General features: G+C 45.9%; 1 protein-coding gene across 1 annotated transcript in view; it reads right to left on the bottom strand.

The window, feature by feature from the left end:
* The window catches only part of dntt (deoxynucleotidyltransferase, terminal), a 142,869-nt gene that overhangs the window by 111,828 nt on the left and 14,049 nt on the right, over positions 1–16,992 (bottom strand). The window contains exon 3 of the mRNA XM_020479920.2: positions 5,236–5,346. Within this exon, the coding sequence (XP_020335509.1) occupies positions 5,236–5,346 (111 nt within the window). The remainder of the gene's footprint in view (positions 1–5,235; positions 5,347–16,992) is intronic.

Genomic DNA, 16,992 nt, shown 5'->3' with positions numbered 1-16,992 from the left:
TCTTCACAGATGAAAGCAGGTTCACACTGAGCACATGTGACAGACGTGAAAGTCTGGAGACGCCGTGGAGAACGTTCTGCTGCCTGCAACATCCTCCAGCATGACCGGTTTGGCGATGGGTCAGTCATGGTGTGGGGTGGCATTTCTTTGGGGGGCCACACAGCCCTCCATGTGCTCGCCAGAGGTAGCCTGACTGCCGTTAGGTACCGAGATGAGATCCTCAGACCCCTTGTGAGACCATATGCTGGTGCGGTTGGCCCTGGGTTCCTCCTAATGCAAGACAATGCTAGACCTCATGTTGCTGGAGTGTGTCAGCAGTTCTTGCAAGAGGAAGGCATTGATGCTATGGACTGGCCCGCCCGTTCCCCAGACCTGAATCCAATTGAGCACATCTGGGACATCATGTCTCGCTCCATCCACCAACGCCACGTTGCACCACAGACTGTCCAGGAGTTGGCGGATGCTTTAGTCCAGGTCTGGGAGAAGATCCCTCAGGAGACCATCCGCCACCTCATCAGGAGCATGACCAGGTGTTGTAGGGAGGTCATACAGGCACGTCGAGGCCACACACACTACTGAGCCTCATTTTGACTTGTTTTAAGGACATTACATCAATGTTGGATCAGCCTGTAGTGTGGTTTTCCACTTTAATTTTGAGTGAGACTCCAAATCCAGTCCTCCATGGGTTGATAAATTTGATTTCCATTGATAATTTTGGTGTGATTTTGTTGTCAGCACATTCAACTATGTAAAGAAAAAAGTATTTAATAAGAATATTTCATTCATTCAGATCTAGGATGTGTTATTTTAGTGTTCCCTTTATTTTTTTGAGCAGTGTATATATCAACAAATTGGCGAGGACACTAGAACAGTCTGTAGCACCCGGCCTCACCCTACTAGAATCTGAAGTAAAATATGTACTGTTTGCTGATGATTTGGTGCTTCTGTTCCCAACCAAGGAAGGCCTACAGCAGCACCTAGATCTTCTGCACAGATTCTGACAGACCAGGGGCCGGACAGTAAATCTCAGTTAGATAAAAATAATGGCGTTCAAAAAAAGGTCCAGTTGCCAGGTCCACAAATACAAATTCCATCTAGACACTGTTGTCCTAGAGCACACAAAAAAACATACAAACATCGGCCTAAACATCAGCGCCACATGTAACTTTCACAAAGCTGTGAACGATCTGAGAGACAAGGCAAGAAAGCCCTTCTATGCCATCAAAGGAACATAACATTTGACAAACCAATTAGGGTTTGGCAAAAAATACTTGAATCAGTTATAGAACCCATGGCTTATGGCTATGAGGTCTGGGGTCCGCTCACCATCCAAGAATTCACAAAACGGGACAAATACCAAATTGAGACTCTGCATGAAGAATTATCCTAAGCAAGCTGGTCCTGGGGCTCTGTTCACAAACAGAAACAGACCCCACAGAGCCCCAGGACCGCAACACAATTAGACCCAACCAAATAATGAGAAAACAAAAAGATAATTACTTCACACATTGGGAAGAATTAACAAAAAACTGAGCAAACTAGAATGCTATTTGGCCCTAAACAGAGAGTACACAGTGGCAGAATACCTGACCAATTTGACTGACCCAAAATTAAGGAAAGCTTTGACTATGTACAGACTCAGTGAGCATAGCCTTGCCATTGAGAAAGGTCGTTGTAGGCAGACCTGGCTCTTAAGAGAAGACAGGCTATGTGCACACTGCCAACAAAATGAGGTGGGAACTGAGCTGCACTTCCTGACCTCTTGCCAAATGTATGACCATATTAGAGACACATGTTTCCCTCAGATTACACAGACCGACAAAGACTTCGAAAAGCAAGTCCAATTTTGATAAATTCCCATATCTATTGTGTGAAATACCAGAGTGTGCAATCATGGCAGCAAGATTTGTGACCTGTTGCCACAAGAAAAGGGCAACTAGTGAAGAACAAACACCATTGTAAATACATCCCATATTTATGTTAATTTATTTATCGCACATAATATGACATTTTAAATGTCTTTTGGAACTTTTGTGAGTGTAATATTTCTGTTATTTCACTTTTGTGAAATATGTTTTGCATGCCAATAAAGCCCCTTGAATTGAATTGAACCTACGCAAGACACAAGGCGAGAGAGAAGTAATGACTGAAAAGGTGAGATTAGAGAGAGAGAGAGAGAGAGAGAGAGAGAGAGAGAGAGAGAGAGAGAGAGAGAGAGAGAGAGAGAGAGAGAGAGAGAATTCATGTGTGGCCCTGGGGAGGGGCTTCTGTCAGCTGATTGACAGCTGCCTGGGGTGCTGTTGGGAAGATCATACTCATCCTCTTTTCCTGATCCTGACACCTCTTGGTTCCTAGTGCTTCCTCCTCCTACACCTTCTGGCTCCTCCCATGGCAGCATGTGCTGCTTCCTCTCACACTTCCTCTCAACCTGACGGATCTCCTACAGCAGTAGTTCTCAACTGGTTTTGCCTTGGGACCCAAATTGAACCAGGTTGAGGTTCGCATTCGCATTGCGTTTTTTTGTTGTTGCCAAAATGCTATCTGGAAAATTATTTTTAATGCTATATTGGTCAGTAAACATACCAAGGAAACACCAGTCCCATCTTTTTCAATGTCCATTGTTACCATATTCTTGATGAAGACTGTCAAGCACACTGGTTTGAGACCACAAAATCAACCACATCTGCTAAATAGCACTGCTAATAACTCTATATTGAAAAAAAAACTGTGATTGAAGAAAAAATAGGTTTATTATAAAAATGTAAAATAAATAGGTTTATAATCATTTCTACACACTTTTTCTACCTGCTTTTAGTCATTTAAGTTCTTTTTTTTTTTTTTTACTCAGACATTCATGGCCATTCAAAACCTCCCATGACCTAAATTTGGGTCGTGACCCACCGGTTGAGAATAGCTGCCCTACAGTACGTCTGACACATTTACACAGGCCTGATGACAGGTAGACATAAACACACACTCACCCACCAGTTTTCTCTTATATGTTGAACGTTTGCTTTGGATAATGTGCTTTTCAAACTGTATACATTGAATTTACAGCAAATTAAACAGAATATTATCTCCACATTTTTAGCTGTGTTGCTCCCTGTATAGAAACCTCTCAGGTGATGACGTTTTGTCGTTCATTCATGATCTTTGATATTTCACCAGACCTCCCCGGTCTTAAACCTTACTGATGATCAAAGCCATAACAGCAGAATTGACATCTAAAAGCTCAACATCTCTTTGGGATATTAGGATTTAGTTTAATTACCTGTATCTCACCTCCACAGCCACAGGTTGAACTGACATTTATTAGCACCAATAACACTGGTGAGTGATGTATGTTGAAGGAGAATAATGAGGGAATCATCAGCCAGGTGATTAGAGAGCTAATGCGGTGGAAAGGAACAGGAGAAGGGGAACCGAGCACCACTCCCAGTTGATGCGCGCGTGCGTGTGTGTGTGTGTGTGTATGTGTGTGTGTGTCACATGAATATGCCTGCGTTCTTACATGCATGTCTGCAAGTGTGAGAGTGTGCATGTGTAGTCAGTCAGGGAGAAGTGAAACTCATTATGAAACAGATGTCTCCATAGGCTCCGAGTAAGCTCTGCTTTATAAGGCTTGGAGGAACTCATCATCACCAAGCCACCAACCTCCCACACACACAGCCCCAACTGGAAGTTTGGAATCGCATCAGCGGAAGAATCAGATACAATATGCTTCCATGCAATATCTCTCAAATGTATTCCCTAACTCTGACTATTCTTTAAAGGTGCTTTTGATCACCTTGGACTGTCAGCAAAACAGCCCTCACAGTGCACATAAAGACTACATTACACACTGGCAGCGAGTATTAAATACTGTCCGTGAGATTTATCGGGAAAGTTATTTTTTAATAATGTTTGTGAGAAGCGGCATTGTTGTTGTGCAGCTTAACATTACCGCACACAATGCAATGGCAAGCTGCAGTATTACCCTCTATCACAGCCAGTCTGAAAACGTGTGCTATCAACAACACCCCTCCCCATTCCCCGCCCCATCCCCCTTCCCCTGGTGTTGGCCACTAGCTGCCCAATGGCATGGAGAAAGATCCATCATTGTTGGTGAGAAGCAACACATCCACTGCCCATATCAGTGTGGCATGCCCAGCATAAGGGTCAGCCCTTTCCAGCCCTTGCGGGCACCTCAGCTGTTGTGCCTTCATCATGACATACCTGCAGATGCTTCTCATTTGTAGGTTAATGTATCTGATGGGGGCCAGAGTCAGTGCATTGGTATGTGAAGCAAGGCAGACCCACATACAAAAAAGACTAAATACTATAGTATTCACTGTAGTGTTTTTGTGGACTACCACTGTTAATGCGGACTAAAGTACAAAAAACACTACAATGAATACTGATACTGTAGTATTTACTGTAGTATAATCTATTATACTGTAGTATTTATAGTTAACTGGTATAAATAATATAGTAAAATAAAACTATAGTATATACTGTAGTAATTAATGTTGTGTTTTTGCAGACTGTACTATAATGTTGTGTTTTTGCAGACTGTACTATAATGTTGTGTTTTTGCAGACAATACTGTAGCATTTAGTATAGCGTTCCTGTTTTATTATCTTTGAAATAGAAGTGGAAGCTTTCACCTTCAAGAAACCTACTGGAAAAATACTAACAGAGCAAATTTTCCATGACAGACAGACAGACAGACAGACAGACAGACAGACAGACAGAGAGGCAGGCAGGAAGGACTGGGGTCCGAATAAATTGTTCAGGCTTTCTCCTTTCATAAACTGAACTAAATGTTCAGAGCTTCTGCTCTTTTCTATAACCTGTAGGGAACACAATACTATATGGTATATACTTGGCATGTAGGTTTCTCCCTTAATGGTGGCATAAATTGCAATATGGGGAGGGGAATTTAATTTTATTTTACTAGGCAAGTCAGTTAAGAACAAATTCTTATTTTCAATGACGGCCTAGGAACAGTGGGTTAACTGCCTGTTCAGGGGCAGAACGACAGATTTGTACCTTGTCAGCTCTGGGATTTGAACTTGCAACCTTCCGGTTACTAGTCCAACACTCTAACCACTAGGCTACCCTGCCGCCCCAAATGGAATGGGCAGGGTATATGCAAATAAGATACTGTAGTATTTACTAGGATATATGCTTTATAGCAGCAATAAAGGTGGAATAGCTTAACAAAGACTGATTGTATATGTTGTTTTTCCTTACCGTGAATATCTTGTTGTGATTTTCCGTGGTTGTCCGTCTCAGACATGCGTATTGAGAAACGTTGGCATCAGCAGTGGGTGGAGAACATTCTGTCACTGTGGATGAAGTATCCTGTATACAAAACCAAAAATACATGAATGCATTGAATGCATTGCAAAAAGTATCCGTGGGAGTCATATTCACCAGCAATCAAATGAAAAATCACAGTTGAAGAGATTCTGGATCATAGAAAATGTGACAAAAGTGGGTTTCAAAAGTTATGTGAGATTGTTCTGGGTTCTGAAAGCAGAACAGCAATAAAAGAGGTTGAGAATACACCAGTCCCCACATCACCAGGGCAACAGTCTAATGACACTCATCACACAGTCTGGTGGTATCCAAATCCATTACTCCAGCTAACCTGTAACACATCAAGAATTCTGCAAACCCATAATCCAATTTGCCATTTGTAAATTGCATTTTCAGTCCGACAGAAGAAATTGCTCAATTGTAATATTTCAAAAGGATTACAGATGAAATGTTAATGTTCTCGTAGACAATTAGACACCTACAATGGAACATTGTGTCTGTGAAAATGACCCATGGTATTTTCAGGCAGTTTGGGTATACGGTGACACAGATGAGAATTGTAGGGAGTTCATGTCACCATGCTATGTTGACAGAGACTTTTAAAGAAGGAACAGGGGTGTTAAGACGAAGACAATGAAAAAGTGCTTGGCATCTCTCCAGGTCTCCCACATTGGGAGGGTTAAATCAATCAAAATGTTTCAAAAATCTAAAGCTTGGGACTATAAGGTTCTATCTGCAAAAAGATCATTCTCAGATAATTGGCTTTAAAGTTCCAAACACTTATTGGTTTGAATGGTGTCAGCATTTTTTATATTGTACTCTTGAACTCAACAAAATTAAATTGGGGTATTTAGAGTACTATATACTGTAGGTAGAGAACATTGAACAGAACAAGGCTATGTCAATAACTCAGGAGCCTTTAAGTCCCAAGCTCTCGAAATGTTCATCAGTTCTTCCTTTACCAGACGTCTCTAATGTTCTTAAAAAGTGTTGAATAGCTCTGAATATATTTCATGGCACCAGATTTTCTGCCAATCGAAAGTGAAACGTACCTTTTCCTCTCTTACACAGATCAGAATAGAACATACTTTCTTTTTTTTTTTAAGTATGCACAGGGAGTTGGAGGTAGGCATGATACAATTGGGTTTAGTTATTATACAGGCCTACAATGTATCCAGCTCTAACAGACTTCCATGTTGTACGCTCCCTTCTGCCCTTCTCTCCCCAAGGCTCACTTCCTGCTAAACTCAGAGAGGATCTATTGATTAAATGTCCACATTTAAAAGTCTGTTGAATTTATAAAGTTGGACACCTATGCTCCACGGTCTCGACCCTTTCACAGACCCTTTCACATCTGCTGCTAGTGGGAGAGGTGAGTGATGCTGGACCCCAGATGCCCGCTCCTCAGACTAACTGTGTGTGTGTGTGTGGAATGAACACACCTCTCCGTCTGTGTGAATACAATTAACCTGAACAGACAGCCCCTGTCTGTATCTGTAGACACACACACACACAAGCATGCACAGGCCCGCCTGCTCGCCCGCACCCATGCAAGCAAGCGGACAGGAATGCAAGCACATACGCATGCACGCACCAGGCACACTCGCATGCACGTGTGTGTTCATGCGTGCATGCCCGGCACGTGCCTGCGTTCTTGACTGCTTGCTTGCATGGGTGCGGGGCGAGCAGACGGGTCTGTGTGTGTGTGTCTATACTGTCTGTTCAGGTTAATTGTAAACACACAGACGGAGAGGTGTGTTCAGGCAGGTTAATGAATTCCTCACGGACTACCGATCAGGGTTAGGGGTCACAGAGGCCGCCACTCCTATGGGGGGCACTAGCCCTTCTTAAGAGAAGATTGATGACAGCCACCGCACAGGGACAACACATGTCTGTGTTCCCAGGCCTGACACATCTCTCTCCGATCCAGCAATCATTCCCACAATCTCTTGCACACTGCCTCCTCTCTCCTTGTTCTCACCAGCCTACCACCTATTCCACATCCCATTCAACTTACGCAAAACAGCCTCTGTAGCCCATTGTATGCATGCCGGTAAGTAACCAATGGAAATATTACATTTCAATGGGTTTTTAAAACTTGTATTTCTCCATAGTAGCAGCATTTAGGGTACAAGGTGGAATATTTCTGGTTGTAAAACACATAATGTTTTTAGAGTGGAAGGAAGAGCCTGAGGCAAATGTGTTAGCGAAGCCAGCTCTGCGAATATTGTGTCTCTTCACAAGGCTCTTAAATAGATTTATAACTCATAAAAAACAATCTATTGGAAGTACGGCACACATAAATGCCACAGTCTATTGCCTTGTTGTATATAGAAAAGGGATACATCACAGGAGAAGCAGTAAAAGAGGCCTGTGGTTACCTTAGGAGAAAGGCTGATAAATGTCAACATTGCATCATTAGCTCAGCTGCTTAAATGACACAGACAAAATACATCTATTGATGGGCCACATTTTAGCATGTCATATGGACTAGCACGAATGGGTGCTCAGGAATGGGAAATACGCATGTTCATATCTGTTGTTGTATAACTCAAGCACACGCTTGTTGTCATAACTCTGCACAACGCTGTCAGAGAGCCATTCTTTTGAACACTGTTGTGCTGAGGTTGGTAGGAAGTGGACCTGGGTATAAAAACTATCTGAAATATTTCAATGGGTGGGGTTTGCACTTTTGGGACTTTTATATTGGTTGCACTGCGCCAGGCAATCTGAGTCAAGCCCAGCCCAGCTAAAGTATTTGAAGTGATTTCAAATGTTATTTGAACCCAGGGATGGTGGGAAGAAGGGAAGAACGTCTGTCTCTGTTTTCCCCACTGAGGGTAGAGAGATAGACTGTCCATCTAAACCAGGCAGCATATTTCTTTATTTTAGGCCCATATGTTGCGGAGGCTCCCACAGTGCCATCCAGGAGAAACAAATCTGTCTGTGTGTTGGTTAGCGGCGAGCGCCGAGCTGATGGGTCTATTTGGCACGCGAAAGCATTATGGGGGATCCTTCTGCTGCTGTCAAGCAAACTGAAATGTGATAATGTGAGCGTAGGCTATAGAAAGGTAAACGTGTTCTCGTCTACAATTCCTCTCTGGTAGGTATATTTGACAGACACACACACACACACACAAATGCGCACACACACACACACACACGTACGCACGCGCACATGCACATGCACATGCACACACACACATAATAAAGCTCCCATTTGACAGATGTTAGCATTTAATATTGATATAGCATTGAACTTTGGATAAAGGATTTATCTTGTATTACTCATTTGCTGAGCATCAACAATAGATTTGACATACTGACTTGTCAAGTCTTGCCATATGGTGATTAGTATTGCAAATGTCGTTGAGAAAATGGACTGAGTATGTTCAAGGTCACATTGTATTGTTCGCCTGTCCTTGTCATATCTATGATTCTAGTGCCCATCATTCTTTCATGGACTTTACAAGGCCATACATCTCTATATCTGCAGTCTACCATAAATGAACATTTTTGTTCTGTTGCATATTTAAAATAATAACTGATTAGTTCCCCTTATTATGTTCATTAATAAAACCTCCCTTTACAGTTTACAGCACCATATACTGCTCAGTCCATGGCCATTGCACTCTCCACACACACACACACACACACACACACACACACACACACACACACACACACACACACACACACACACACACACACACACACACACACACACACACACACACACACAAAAAATGCACATGGTAGGTAAAATAAAATAAAATAATAATAAACTTTAATTAATTTACTGATAATATAATAATACTATTCATATTTAACTCTGTGTGTGCGTGTGTGCGAGTGCGTGTGCATGTGTGTGTCCAACTTACACTTATCGAACGTACCTGGCCTACCAATTTGCTAGCCTCAATCATTGTGAGCTAGGTGACTAGTCTGAAAAAGACAGGAGGCCCATGGCCTTAACCAGTTCCAACACCTCTTGGTCATCCGAGCTCACCCGCTGCCTGCCCTGTAGAGATTCCACTACCTCATCCTCATCCGCACACTGAACCCAAGCTGCTCTCTTCCACTGCTGGATGACTCATACGAGACTCTTGTAAAACTTGGCGATGCGCCTCATCTCCTTTGAGGAGGTGGGAAGCTGGTTGTAGAAGCAGGTGAGGAGCTGGTTGTAATAGGACCATATCTGATTTACTGTATCTGTCTGCACCGGCCTTCCCAGTGCTTTTACAACTGGATATCTCAGAGAGAGACTGGGCCTCGCCTGCGCTGGTACATCACACCAGGTAGAGGTAGCAGGCTGGAAAACATGAAGCCATGGCAATATTTGAGGTTTTCTACTCAGATAATGAATAGGTTAACAGTGTAGATAGATAGTAGGGTACAGTAGGTAGAGAGGCACTTACTGTGCACACCTGCCTCCCATCCCTGTAGCAGAGGATACCTGAGAGAGTGGGCTTGGGGGTGTTGAGGTGGGATTCTGTGGGGAGGAGACTTTCAGGCCAGGAAAATACTGTTGTCCCTGTCCCCTCCACAGTATATACTGGTCAATTCGCTCAACGTAGATGGCTATTTTTGACAAATGGATAATCTCAGATAGCAGAAACAAGTCGCATGCCTGGTCTTGAGGTTGTTACCACAAAACTGAGTTTCAACCAAACAAACATTCCAAATTCTACATAATTTACTGTGTGTGCTTGTGTGATTTCATTCTGAATTGCCACTGGTCAATTCGCTCAACGTAGATGGCTATTTTTGACAAATGGATAATCTCAGATAGCAGAAACAAGTCGCATGCCTGGTCTTGAGGTTGTTACCACAAAACTGAGTTCCAACCAATCAAACATTCCAAATTCTACATAATTTACTGTGTGTGCTTGTGTGATTTCATTCTGAATTGCCCTGACAATAGCCAGGGTGGCAGGTAGCCGAGGGGTTAAGTCTTGAAGCGTGGAATCAGATTGGTCGGACCAGCGTTGAACAGACCTGAGCGAGGGAGCTTCTTGTTTTAGTTTCTGTCTGTAGACAGGGAGCAACAAAATGGAGTCATGGTCAGCTTTTCCGAAAGGAGGGCGGGGGAGGGCCAGGGGGAGGGCTATTTTCCTAGAACTTACAGTATAATTCACTGACTATAGTTCATTCTTAGTTTGAGCTGCTTTTGAATACAAAAGTTGAATTGAAAACATTATTGGCATTGTTAAATTGGATTTTCATAATGGCAGGACAGTTTCGTAAACTAGGACAGTTTGTTATGTTGTTAGCTACAGTGCATTTGTCATGCCCTGGCCATAGAGAGGCTTTTATTCTCTATTTTGGTTAGGCCAGGGTGTGACTAGGGTAGGCATTCTAGTTTCTTTATTTCTATGTTTTCTGTTTCTATGGTTTGGCCGGGTATGGTTCTCAATCAGGGACAGCTGTCTATTGTTGTTTCTGATTGGGAAACATACTTAGGCAGCCTGTTTTGTCACCTTAGTTATGGGTAGTTGTCTGTGTTAGTGGCCTGCATAGCCCTAGTTCGTTTTTGTTGGCGACATTATCAAGTAAAAAGAAATATACGCTTACAACGCTGCACCTTGGTCCAGTCATTTCCCTGAAGACGATTGTGACAGAACTACCCATCACAAACGGACCAAGCAGCGTGGTAAAGAGGACTGGACATGGGAGGACATCCTGAATGGGAAAGGATCCTGGACGTGGGATTATATCCTGGTGGGAAAGGATCGCCTGCCGTGGGAGCGGGTGGAAGCAGTGAGGAAGGCGGAGGCAGCGAGTAAAAGGGCCCAGGATTACATGGGGTCACGGCTGGCACGAAAGACAGGGAGTCCACTCCAAAAACATTTTGGGGGGTGGCACATGAGGAAATTGGCTGAGTCAGGTTGGAGACCTGAGCCAACTCCTCGTGCTTACCGTAGGGAGCGTGGTATTGGTCAGGCACAGTGTTATGCGGTGGAGCCCACGGTGTCTCCAGTGCGCACTCATAGCCCTGTGCACTATATTCCAGCTCCCCGCATCTGCCGGGCTAGAGTGGGCATCCAGCCAGGACGAAGGGTGCCGGCTCAGCGCATCTGGCATCCAGTGTCTCCCACATTTGCCGGGCGAAACAAACCATCCAGCCAGGACGGGTTGTGCCGGCTCTACGCTTGAGACCTCCAGTGCGCCTCCACGGCCCGGTGAGTTCTGTGCCTGCTCCCAGAACCAGGCCTCCTGTATGTCTCCCCAGCCTGGTGAGTCCTGTGCCTGCTCCCAGAACCAGGCCTCCTGTATGTCTCCCCAACCTGGTGAGTCCTGTGCCATCTCCCAGAACCAGGCCTCCAGTAGGTCTCCTCAGCCTGATGAGCCCTGTGGCAGCTCCACTCACCAGGCCTCCTGTACGTCTCCTCAGTCCAGCGATGATCCATGGCACGAAGCCTCCAGCAATGATCCATGGCACGAAGCCTCCAGTGATGATCCATGGCACGAAGCCTCCAGTGATGATCCATGGCACGAAGCCTCCAGTGAAGATCCATGGCACGAAGCCTCCAGTGATGATCCATGGCACGAAGCCTCCAGTGAAGATCCATGGCACGAAGCCTCCAGTGATGATCCATAGCACGAAGCCTCGTTTTTCCAAAAAAGGGAAGTTTGCACTAAATTCACCAATTTAGCGTTGTTTTTCTTCTCAGCTGCATCCAATTCAGTATCAACTATCACAAGGTTGTAACCTCCTGTGTATAGATGCACTGGGTGTCCCAAGATTACATAGGCTATAATTACCTACCCGGGAATGCACACACTTCAAATTTCCACAGAATTTTGTTGCTAGCATTTGCCCCCAAAAAGCGTACCATCTGAGTTACAAAACCTATAACATATAGGTCCAGCTGGCTTCCCGAGTAGTGCAGCAGTCTAAGGCACTGCATCGCAGTGCTAGAGGCGTCACTACAGACCTGGGTTCGATCCCAGGATGTATCACCACCGGCCGTGATCGGGAGTCCCATAGGGGGGCTCACACAATTGGCCCAGCTTCGGAGGGTTTGGCCAGGGGGACTTTACTTGGCTCATCGAGCTCTAATGACTCCTTGTGGCGGTCCGGGCGCCTGCAGGCTGACCTCAGTAGTCAGGTGAACAGTTTTTCCTCTGACACATTGGTGCGGCTGGCTTCCGAGATAAGCGGGCGGGTATTAAGAAGCGCGGTTTGGCGGGTCATGTTTCGTGGGATGCATGACTTGACCTTCATCTCCCGAGCCCATTGGGGAGTTGCAGCGATGAGACAAGATCGAAATTTGGGAGAAGGTGGTAAAATGCAAAAATCTTTAAAAAACTCAAAATGATATAGGTCAACCTCACTGACTGGGGTCTACCATACTGGTGTCATTCTTAAGTGTGTGTCATCCTCAACTGGGATGATAAACACACAAGTACACCACAGAGTACATGCTAAATCTGCATAATTACTAGTGTTAAAGAATTTAGCTAGTTAAAATGAACTGTATCTTGAGGGGTACTTACAGTACTTGTCGTTAATATGTACTTACTGTAAGTAGTACTTTACCCATCGTGACAACCCTGGCCATTATTTTAATGCTTCCCGGAAGCACCATCCAAGTGGGAGGATAAACACAAGAGTACACCACAGAGTACATGTAATATCTGCATAAGTACAATGTAATTACTAGGTGTTACAAGGCAAGTTTCTAGTTAAAATTAAGTGTATCTTGAAGGGTATTTACTTGTAACTATTGTGTACCTAAAAAGTATGTTACCCATCCTGACAATCTAATCGCCGGCTACTAAAAGCGCCATCCAGGTGAAAAAATAAACACACTAATACAACACAGAGTACGTATCTGCAATATCTGCATAAGTATCTGCAATATCTGCATAAGGTAGTCACTTGTAACAGGATTTAGCTATTGAAATTTAAGTCTAATTTACCATTTTCCTATGACCAATTTCTATATAATTAATTACTACTCATGACCAAGTAAAAATACCTACAAACAAAAGATGAGCTTTTCCTTTAATCAACTTTATTACAATGTAAAAAGACCTTACATTTCTTACAAAATTGGAAGTATTTTTTTAGTTAGATTAATAAATTGGTTAATAATTAGATTAAACAAAGATATGCCTACTCAGTAACATAAAAATTACTATTCTAGTGGTGGTGAGTGTCACGCCTTGGTCATAGTGTTTTGTGTTTTCGTTATATATTTTGGTCAGGCCAGGGTGTGACATGGGTTTATGTGTTTGGTTTCGTATTGGGGTTTTATAGGATTTGGGATTGCTATATTTAGGGGTGTGTCTAGTTAGGCTTGGCTGCCTGAGGCGGTTCTCAATCTGGAGTCAGGTGATTCTCGTTGCCTCTGATTGGGAACCGTATTTAGGTAGCCTGAGTTTCACTTTGTATTTCGTGGATTGTTCCTGTCTCTGTGTAGTGTTCACCAGATAGGCTGTATTAGGTTTCACGTTCCGTTTGTTGTTTTTTGTATTTATAGTTATTTCATGAGTAACCACCACCACGCTGTATTTCGGTCCGACTCTCTCTCGACAAACGAAGAACGCCGTTACAGAATCACCCACCACATACAGACCGAGCGGCGTGGAAACAGGCAGCGACCGCAGGAAAAGTGAAAGGAGGAATGGACATGGGAAGACGTATTGGATGGCAAAGGTTGTTACACTTGGGAGGAGATACTGGCTGGAAGAGATCGCCTCCCATGGGAACAGGTGGAGGTACTGAGGAGAGCAGAGGCAGCCGGAGATAAGAGCCGACGATACGAGGGAACACGGTTGGCAAGGAAACCCGAAAAGCAGCCCCAAAAATGTATTGGGGGGGGGGCTCAGAGGGAGAGTGGATGAGTCAGGTGTCAGACCTGAGCCAACTCTCCTTGTTAATCGTGAAGAGCAGTTGCAGTGGGAGAGGCTGCATCACTTGGAGAATTGGACATGGGAGGAGGAACTGGACGGAAAAGGACCCCGGGCTCAGCCTGGAGAATATCGCCGTCCCAAGGAAGAACTAGAGGCGGCTAAAGCGGCGAGGCGCTGGTATGAAGAGGCAGCACGGTGACGCGGATGGAAGCCTGAGAGTCGGCCCAAAAAATGTATTGGGGGGGGCTTACAGGGAGTATGGCTATGCCAGGTAGGAGTCCTGCGCAAACTCCCTGTGCTTACCGGGGGGCTAAAGAGACCGGGCAGGCACCGTGTTATGCTAGTGAGCGCACGGTGTCTCCAGTGCGGGTGCATAGCCCGGTACGGTTCATACCAGCCCTTCGTATTGGCCGGGCTAGAGTGGGCATCGAGCCAGGTAAGCTTGGGCAGGCTCGGTGCTCAAGAGCTCCAGTGCGCCTGCACGGTCCGGTCTATCCAGAGCCACCTCCACACACCAGTCCTCCGGTAGCAGCTCCCCGCACCAGGCTTCCTGTGCGTGTCCTCGCTCCAGTATCACCAGTGCCAGCACCACGCATCAGGCCTACAGTGCGCCTCGCCTCTCCTGCGCTGTCGGAGTCTCCCGCCTCTCCAGCGCTGTCGGAGCCTTTCTCCTCTCCTGCGCTACCGGAGTCTCCTGTCTGTTCAGCGCTTCCAGAGCCTTCCTTCCCTCCTGCGCTGTCGGAGTCTCCCGTCTGTTCAGCGCTATCAGAGCCTTTCTCCTCTACAGCGCTGCCGGAGCCTCCTGCCTGTTCGAAGCAGCCAGAGCTGTCAGTCTGCAGGGAGCTGTCAGTCTGCAAGGAGCTGTCAGTCTGCAAGGAGCTGCCAGTCTGCAGGGTGCTGTCAGCCTGCATGGAGCAGTCAGAGCTGTCAGTCTGCAAAGAGCTGCCAGTCTGCAGGGTGCTGTCAGTCTGCATGGAGCAGTCAGAGCTGTCAGTCTGCATGAAGCAGCCAGAGATGTCAGTCTGCAAGGAGCTGTCAGTCTGCATGAAGCAGCCAGAGCTGCCAGTCTGCAAGGAGCTGCCAGTCTGCAAGGAGCTGCCAGTCTGCAAGGAGCTTTCAGCCTGCATGGAGCAGTCAGAGCTGTCAATCTGCAATGTGCTTCCAGTCTGCAAGGAGCTGCCAGTCTGCAAGGAGCTGTCAGTCTGCAAGGAGCTGTCAGCCTGCATGGAGCAGTCAGAGCTGTCAGTCTGCAAGGAGCTGCCAGTCTGCAGGGAGCTGTCAGTCTGCAAGGAGCTGCCAGTCTGCAAGGAGCTGCCAGTCTGCAAGGAGCTGCCAGTCTGCAAGGAGCTGTCAGCCTGCATGGAGCAGTCAGAGCTGTCAGTCTGCAAGGAGCTGCCAGTCTGCAGGGTGCTGTCAGCCTGCATGGAGCAGTCAGAGCTGTCAGTCTGCATGAAGCAGCCAGAGCTGCCAGTCTGCAAGGAGCTGTCAGCCTGCATGGAGCAGTCAGAGCTGTCAGTCTGCATAGAGCAGCTAGATTCGCCAGTCAGCCATGATCTTCTAGATCCACCAGTCAACCAGATTCTTCCAGATCAGCCTGTCAACCAGAATCTTCCAGATCTGCTAGTCAACCAGAATCTTCCAGATCTGCTAGTCAACCTGAATCTTCCAGATCCGCCAGCCAGCCAGGATCTACCGGAGCCTACTACCTACCTGAGCTTCATCTCAGTACTGGGCTTCCTCTCAGTACTGGGCTTCCCCTCTGTTCCGGGCTGCCCCTCTGTTCCGGGCTGCCCCTCAGTCCCGAGCTGCCCCTCAGTCCCGAGCTGCCTCAGTCCCGAGCTGCCCCTCAGTCTCGAGCTGCCCCTCAGTCCCGAGCTGCCCCTCAGTCCCGAGCTGCCCCTCAGTCCCGAGCTGTCCCTCAGTCCCGAGATGCCCCTCAGTCACGAGCTGCTCCTCAGTTCTGTGGGGTTCTGGGTGAGGACTATTAGGCCATGATCGGCGGCGAGGGTGGATTATCCCAGGACGCGAAGGGGAGGAACTAGGACATTAATGAAGTGGGTCCACGTCCCGAGCCGGAGCCGCCACCAAGGACAGACGCCCACCCGGACCCTCCCTATGGGGGGGGGGGGGGTTCTGTCACGCCTTGGTCATAGTGTTTTGTGTTTTCGTTATACATTTTGGTCAGGCCAGGGTGTGACATGGGTTTATGTGTTTGGTTTCGTATTGGGGTTTTATAGGATTTGGGATTGCTATGTTTAGGGGTGTGTCTAGTTAGGCTTGGCTGCCTGAGGCGGTTCTCAATCTGGAGTCAGGTGATTCTCGTTGCCTCTGATTGGGAACCGTATTTAGGTAGCCTGAGTTTCACTTTGTATTTCGTGGGTGATTGTTCCTGTCTCTGTGTAGTGTTCACCAGATAGGCTGTATTAGGTTTCACGTTCCGTTTGTTGTTTTTTGTATTTATAGTTATTTTATGTATCGTCACTTTTTTCTTCATTAAAGACATGAGTAACCACCACGCTGCATTTCGGTCCGACTCTCTCTCGACAAACGAAGAACGCCGTTACAGTGAGTAGTAGTCTAGATAGTTCATTTACAAGGTTAAAAAAACTAGTTAGCTAGCTAGCATGCTAGCTTATCCCCAAAAAATCTCAACAGATTGCACGGAAGGTCTATTCTGTAGATGGTAACTAGTTAGCTAGCTAGCCTAGTTGGTAGGCCTAACAAAAACACCAGAGAAGCTAACATTAACTAGCTAGAGTTAACTAACTTGCCAACACTAGGCTAGCTAGCTGCTAGTTAGCTACATCATTAACTACCTAAAAAAAT

The sequence above is a fragment of the Oncorhynchus kisutch genome, linkage group LG4, assembly GCF_002021735.2.
Source record: "Oncorhynchus kisutch isolate 150728-3 linkage group LG4, Okis_V2, whole genome shotgun sequence".
Lineage (NCBI taxonomy): Eukaryota > Metazoa > Chordata > Actinopteri > Salmoniformes > Salmonidae > Oncorhynchus > Oncorhynchus kisutch.
The sequence above is the reverse complement of the archived record's forward strand: the minus strand, read 5'-3'. Positions and strand labels throughout refer to the sequence as shown.